At 41.6% G+C, this 7,863-nt stretch overlaps 1 protein-coding gene across 1 annotated transcript in view; it reads right to left on the bottom strand.

The window, feature by feature from the left end:
- MYO3B (myosin IIIB) overlaps positions 1 to 7,463 on the bottom strand; it is a 188,348-nt gene extending 180,885 nt beyond the window's left edge. Inside the window, exons 1-3 of the mRNA XM_058027793.1 lie at positions 7,380 to 7,463; positions 2,394 to 2,459; positions 2,157 to 2,193 (exon numbers count right to left, since the gene is read on the bottom strand). Coding sequence (XP_057883776.1) covers positions 2,157 to 2,193; positions 2,394 to 2,400 — 44 coding nt within the window. The 5' untranslated portion in view covers positions 2,401 to 2,459; positions 7,380 to 7,463. The remainder of the gene's footprint in view (positions 1 to 2,156; positions 2,194 to 2,393; positions 2,460 to 7,379) is intronic.
- Positions 7,464 to 7,863: the final 400 nt, after the last annotated feature.

Genomic DNA, 7,863 nt, shown 5'->3' on the forward strand with positions numbered 1-7,863 from the left:
AGACAGCACTCTTCCAAACTGTTTTAAGCAGCATTTGCTGTTGTTTCAGATTTCAGTGCCATAAGAAAATGTTCCTTAACTATTTCTACATTTTCCTTTATTATCCACAAAAAAGTGCTAGAGACGCATCTACCTCCTTCCACCTATTTTTACAGGCAACACATCACTTCCATATGAATCTCAAATCTCTATTTAGTGTCTGCTTACAGCTGTCCTTAAGCTGCCCATGGTAAAAGAAGTGACCTCCCCTTTGCAAGATACCTCCCCCACTGTGGGATATTATAAAGCCTTTACCAAAACATTTACAATATGCTGTTTATTTGTGACACAGAGTCCTCCTAAAAACTGTTCTGTAAAAACCGTCTATCTCCATAAAGCCACAAGTAGAAGATAGAACATCCGGAACAAGGAGATGCAGGACTGCAGTTAAAAAGCTCTATTTGAGACCTGGGTCCAAATGTGAGAAAGAGGAAAGGCTGGGAAGACAGCCAAGGTAAGGCACATCTGCATACCTACAAGTTCAGAACAGCCTCCATCGTAGAGTCAGAACTGTGTCAAGGATAGAGTAGAAGATTTACTTGGTACTATGACAATCTGATTCACCTTGGGCTTAAGGCAGCCTTACCAGTAAGGGTATCATCACTGCACCCCACAAGATCCTCCACACAGTCCCCAAAACACATTTATATGTTTTCAAGTCACAAAGTATTTTGGAGAAGAACCTGGGGCATATACTAGAAATCACTGTGCATTCTATAGATATATTTACCTTGCAAAAACAGCTTTGTCAAGGACACAGGCATCTGCTAGCTAACAGGAGTCAAATCTTTTATACATATGGATAACTGTCTATCTCTGCAAAACTTGTGCTAATCTAACTAGATTTTGTCTTGCAAGGGTGGAGATCACCTCAGCGCAACAGTGCCAACTGTGCTGTCATTAGCTCCATTATCACAACGACTTCACAAGAGCTATTCCTGTTACTACACACACATGCAAGAATGGGCTTTTTTAGAAAGAGCTAACACTTAAATGTGAAATTCCTTAGCTGGAAATTAGTACCTACAGCATTAATATTTTCAGTGAATTGATTCTGCTTTTAAAAATTTTTGATGATGAAATCCCCAGGTTGCATTTCGCAATAGGTTGACACTGACAGAGCCATGAATCCTGATAAGAAAGAAAGCTACCATTTTATTTCTTTGGCAAAGAATCCAAGCAGGAAAAGGTATATGAGTCAATTCTTCAGACAGGAGTTATAATGAAAGCTCTACTGGCTGCACCCTTCACAATCCATCCTTTCTTGTATCAAGGCTGTAAAAGCTTATTCCTCCTCCAATACTCTAGGCACTGCCCCACATCATAACTGTCAACACTACAAACTCCTAAGTCAAAACTAATAGCCTTTAAGGTGTGGTTTACAACAATCATTCTTTTGAAGGAAGACAACAGGTAAGGCCTGTAGAAACTAAGCACTGAACTTCCTCTCAGAGGTGGGACTAAAGAGTTACCTAAAAACCATACCAAGGAATTTCACCAGTCACAGAGATTTGTATTCATCATGCCACAGACCACTCAGTTCAAAAGTCTCTCTTCAGCAAGCAGTTTCTGAACAGCACTGGAAAGAGAAGGGCTGGAAAAGCCCAAAATTGCATGGGCAGTTCTACCCTTAGGGAGTGTTCAGAAATGCAATTACACCTCTAGTGCAACCTATCAAGTATAGCTGGGCTGGTACAGAAAAGAGTGGGCATACAGGAAAGTATGAAGGCCTCATTGCAAAGCAACAACTGTCAGTAACTGTTAGATTTAATTACATGTTCTCCATAACTTTCACAGTGTTCTTGGCATTAAGATGAAATTAGGAATCAGCTATTTTGCCTGGCTCACTAGCTTAACTTCATTACATGAGAAACAAAAAACAAAAAAACAAAACAAAAAAACCCAAAAAAAACAAAAAAAAAAACCTAAAAGCAAATTAATAAATACAGCTCCAAGCAGAGAAACAGTCCCCAGCTACCAGCTGACATCTCTAAGACAATTATGACTTTTCAGCAGAACGAGACAAGAATTTGTCTATTTTGTGGAAGTAAGTCAGAACAACACATCTAGTTTTTCTTCAGGGTGCCACAGGTGATGACACTTAAAAACTTTCTTACCTAAACTGGTTTGCTTCAGGACTTGCTGTGTTCTCATCTGCTGCAACAAGAAAGAGAAAAAGCCAAGGCTTGACAGTCTTCAAGACATTTGAGATCTCTGGCATTTTTCCAGATATTTCAAAGTAACAGGCTGCCCAAGCTAGCAGTTGGTACAAACCTGACTGCATTATAATTTTATTCCAAAGCTGACTAACAACAAAAAAGAATAGGTGAAAAACTAAAGGTTGAATTCCTCACCTGACATAGCTCCTGTTAGCCATATGCTCAAGCCAGGAAAATGTACTGTCTCTCTGAGCCATAAACCTAGAATAGGCAAAGCTGAATTATTAACAAGAACATGAGGAGGCCTTAAAAGCACACGATGAATGAAACAGAAATACAAAGCTTACAGTCTGAGTTAGTTTGTAAAGGAAACTTAGCGCAGGTGACCTATTTTGAACACTAAATTGCACATGGAAAGAAGCAGAATGGTGTTTTATTGTAATGTAGGGGAATGATGAACACAGTCCCTTAAAACTGTCTTCATACCAGTCTCTCCCAATGTAGAATTTCACTAAAATAGAAAAATCTGATTTTTATTATATGGCGGCTGTACACATTCCCACTCCACTGGTCACCTCTCTTTTCAGTCATTAATTGCTAATGTGCTTCCAACACTCTATTCTGGCCTCCAGCTTTTTGTACCAAACACTGTAGATGTGCTCCTCAAGCAACTTACAACTGCACTGATACAGTCTCTAGGTTCATACTGTATTTCAGGTTTAAAATTGGGTCATCCAATTAACTTTTAATATGGCACAACAGGAATGAAAGCAACAGATATCTAGGCAAAGGCTGGAACTTCTTTCACATAACTTTGTGTCTTTGGATACTGCTGATAGTAACTAGAAAGTACCAACCAACATAAAAAACCTTGCCAGGATGAAGAGAGGATAAATTGGTGTCAATATCTCCTAAGAGAGAATTTTCTAGTTCCTCTGTATTCTGTTGTGCAGTATCCTTATTATCACTTTCAATGCCATGAAGCAGACACTAATTATTAGCACAGCATTCAGAAAATTACATTATCTGTCCAGGCACTTCATACTGTTCCATCTAAATGTTAGGTTCCTAATTTTAGGGGTGGGAGACACAGGACTCATCTTAAGTACACAAATGTGAACATCCACATGGAAGTTGGACGTCTAAACCAACATTCACAATGAGAAAATAAGACCAGCATATGAAGCCTGGAGGGGAGCATCACTCAGGAAAACAAAGTCTTTGTCTGCATGGTGCCTCTGGGAAACTGGAATCAAAAGATTTAACTTCCTTACTGAAATACTTCCCCTTACTTGGAATTCACCTTTCTTTCTTATACCTTAATCTCAACTCCCTACTGGTTTGAATCACAGGCAGCCAAAAGTAAAGTGGCAGATTCCCACCTTTAGACACAAAGGAAGATGAACAATTAGTTCCTGAATTACAGAGATTAGTATTAGTTTCAGATACATACAAGGCAGGAAGCATGTGTTTATTAACAGAGATACTATCTGCTTTATAGAGTCAACCTTGCTATTTAATACACTATTTTCAGTCATTGCACACAGTGCAGGAATAGTAATTCTGCTCAGATTAAATACAAGTAATTTTTATTTTTTTTCATCAAAATGCCCAGCTTAATATATTGTTGAAGCTTTCAGCCATGAACACTGACCCCTCTGAAAATTACATCCCTTTCAAGTGTTTCAGGTTGCCAACTACAGCAATCTCCAGGGGTTACTGCAAGCATTGCTCTGTGAATCAGAGGGGTAAATGTATCACTATTATTTCTGCCACAGTAGGGGCATAAGCCTGAAGGAGATGAAATTTTCTTGAAAATTCTGGAAAGGGTATGTGATGTGAGAAAGGTCAAAGCAAAACAAAAAAGTCCATGCAGAATATTAGGAAAGCAGCTGAAGAGACTGATAGCAGTAATTATGCCATTATTTCAAGTGGGCTGAACATATTCCACAATCCCCTGAATGCACTTCTCTCCATAGTCAGTATGCTACCATGCTTCAGGAGATGAGTAAATTTTCCTGAATTTTCATCTATTTCGTAAGAAATGCTGTAAAATTATCTTAGTCCACTGTTTTCATACATGTAGTTCTGCAAATGTCTCTATCCACATACAGTGTCAGTACTCCCTCTCCACACAGCAGGATAGAGGCCATGTCTGAGGAAGAAACTAGGTGAGGGATGGAGAAAAGAGGACCAGTCAGCAAGAAGCCATGACACAACTTGTTCCTTACAAAGCAGCACCACCAGCGAATGAAAAACGTCACTGCCTCCCCCCTCACCACAGGCCAATTCCCAGCTGTGTTCAGCAGAGCCTTTCCCTACTGTATGGCACTCAGATGGAAAAGCTCAGCCTTACACTGGCAGTCATTTATCCCAGAGCAGTGCCATTCCAGCTACTGCCACACAGCTTTTCAGCTTTGGCAGCAGGGAAGCATGTATGCCCCTAAACAATGCATTATTCAGAGAAGTTCTCTTTCCCAGAGAGGGAGAAATTCCTTCCAGCGATTTTGCACAAATAAACAACAAAAGTTTGTAAAATTATTTTCCAGATTTCTGATGTGGTGCTGTTTCTTCACTATTCATGTCACATGTTCGACTCTCAAAACAAGAGCTGTACAGAGATGTGAAAGATGGATGAAAAGCAGAACAAGTTAGGAAGGAACTAGCAGAAGATTGATTTCATGCATTTTATTTATCCATCTCCATTTCTACCTGAAGAGCAGTCACCCCACTGTCCATAGAGGAATGGATGTTTCCCTCAGCTGTACACTGTAACCCCCCAGGTGACATCACCCTCACTGTGTCCTTTTAGATTTTCCTGCTGCAGCTCCCTTACCTTCTTCCTACCACCCCTCTCCATTCCAGGAGCAACATGGCTTTATCAAGCAGCAGAGACAGAATCCATCACAGCACATGAGTCCTCATGCTGGATTCCTCAGGTTAGCACTACGAGGAATATGCCTCCATATTTTCATTTTAGGAGTCTTTATTAAAAATGTCACTCTGAACTTGTGTCCTGGATGATTGCCACCCCCATTGCAGCTTGGTTATTCTGCTGCAGTACAGTTCAGTTTAAACTCACCACAATTAGAACAGAAACAAAAAGAGTAATTCCTACTGAATGAAGTGCTGATTCTTCCTGCAGGTGCAGAGCATTCCCAACTTCCCTACAGCAATCAAGCCCAAGACATCTCTCTGTTCCCTGGCTCTCTCCATTAACGAAGTTCAGCTGTAGACTGGTAAAAAGTTTAGTGTTCACCTGACCAGTTATGCTCAGGGTTTGTATGAGGCTTTTTTCCTCCTTCTCCTTTTCTGTTACTGATAAATAGGCTCATGAGAATTCATTTCTAGGGGCAGTAAGTTTGGAAAAACTAATGAAAGAGAAGCTACAGGCACAGAATGTATCTCACTAAGTGTGTTCAGATGATAACTTAAAACTAGGGCTAGGTTAAAAAAAAAAACCCAAACAGTAAAACCCAAATCTTTAAGCAGAACAAAAGTAAACCCTCACGATGACTTTCAGGACTTCAAACCCCCTTCCTGTACACAAATGTTCTTTGATTACTCTCACAGCATGGCACAGTGCATCAGCACTCCATTCATTACCCTCTTCTCCTCCAGTTTCTCATTGGCCAGAAGGCTGGTAATGACAGTAACTTCTGTCTTTGTAACACAAAATGTTTCTCTTCCCCAGGCAGCCTGCGCTCAGGAGTTCCCTGTTAGTGAGCCTCTCCAGGCATTAGCACAGCAAGAGTCATTGTCTTTGTCCAATGAACTTTTTTTTGAGAAAGCATTTGGCAAAAGCACTGCAAAACCAGTCCTGCAAGCTCTTAAAGCAACCAAACAGGCACAGCATTGCTAACTAAATCCTCTTCTCTGCAGTTAGAAAGTCAATAATATAGATACAGTACTTCTTCACATGGAGGATTCGGGGTGGTACTGGAGAATTCACCTCTTCACACACACCAACAGGCAGCACACAACACCGAGGAAGGAATCTCCCAGCGGCCCTCTCTCCAATGTGCACACACACAGTGCTGCAAATAATGCTCCCACAGCTTCCTAACCGTGGAACACCACCAAGCAGCACGTGTCAGCACAGAACTTCACATTCTCCCTGTTTCTTAAACAATCCATTTGCACTTAAACTGACTTCCATTATTAAGAGGGTCTGAAATGGCTTTCAGAAATCTATATTCACCTTGACTCCTAACCAGATTACTATATGAAAATCTTAGCCCAAAGGAAAAATAGCTCTGCTTGGCTCAAGCCATTTTTATTGTTTGAATAAAACTTGGGTGAACTCTATTTTAATTCTTGTATTACTATGTCAATAATTAACACCAACTTGGATTAACATTTGAAGAAATAAATGATATAAAGCTGGAATATTAACTGCATTACAATTTGAATTTGACATAAGAATGAGCTGGACTTCAACTTGGGAATATAAAAAGGGACTTGAAAAAGGATTTTATGTGTTTTCAGAGCATATTCTGCAAGACCCCACAGTATGTTAAGATACAATTTATAGCTTTTGACAGAAAAATACTCAGTAACTGCATCTAACTTGCTGACAGTGACCTCTATTGCTATACATCACGCTAACTGAAATTTCTGTACAAGAACATAATTTTCCACATAATAACTGCAGAAAACGTCAAAACACTGATCCTTGGTTTCCAGTGCAATGAAATTGAAATTGCAGAGTGCAGCTTTTGAAGGGGCAGATGAAGTAAGAAAACCTAGCTTTTAAAAATGAAAACTAAAAACAATTTTGTATTCACAAAACTACATGCACCACTTCAGAGAAATATTTTAAGTTAGCCTTATCTCAGTCTGCGTGCAGCACTGTCTATGGATAACAGTACCTTTCCTTTCTTTTGCTAATAGTTGCATACCTGTATGTACCCAGGAGGAAGATTTGCTTAAATGAATTTATCAAGCGTTATCATAGTATTTGCAATGTATATTATGGTCCACTAGTTACTATAGGTCGCTTAAGGAAATACTATACACTAGAGCTAGATCTATTTAGGGAACTTACAGAAACTTTTCTTCAGTTATTCATGGCCTGGTCCCGATGGGCCTGAATCCCGTGTCACGCCTACTTACTTCTTGCCTTGTAGTATCTTCGGCCATTTATAATCATGGAAGTTTTTTTTCCTGAGCATTCCTCACCTATGATTTTGGAAAAACAGGTACAGCTGGCGGCCCCCCCGGAGGCGGGGTACCCGCACAGCCTCAGCAGCAGCGCTCCCAAGGCGCCGCCCGTGTCCCCAGAGCGCCCAGAACGCAGCTCAGCGGGGCTGAGGCCACCTCCCTCCCCGCCTAAGTCCGCGGGGCTGAGAGCAGACTTCGCTGGGGCCAAGACCGGCTCCCGGCCACACTAAGCCCTGCCAATAGCGACTCGCTAGAGAATTGACAACCCCTGCCCGGCTCTGAGCGCCAGAGGACCGCAAGGCGAATGGCGAACGCCATTTCGAAGCCCCTCTCGGCTGAGGCGCGACTCCCACCCCAACTGGCGGCGGGGCGGCCTCGCAGGGCCGGAGAGCTGGCGGGAGCTGGGCACACCTGAGAGAGAGAGAGACACAATGTTCTCTCTGTCTCGGCACGGCTGAGGAGCCGGGGCAGCGCCGCCCGCCCGCCGGGCCGAGCTGAGGCG

This window comes from Melospiza georgiana, chromosome 7, assembly GCF_028018845.1.
Source record: "Melospiza georgiana isolate bMelGeo1 chromosome 7, bMelGeo1.pri, whole genome shotgun sequence".
Taxonomy (NCBI): domain Eukaryota; kingdom Metazoa; phylum Chordata; class Aves; order Passeriformes; family Passerellidae; genus Melospiza; species Melospiza georgiana.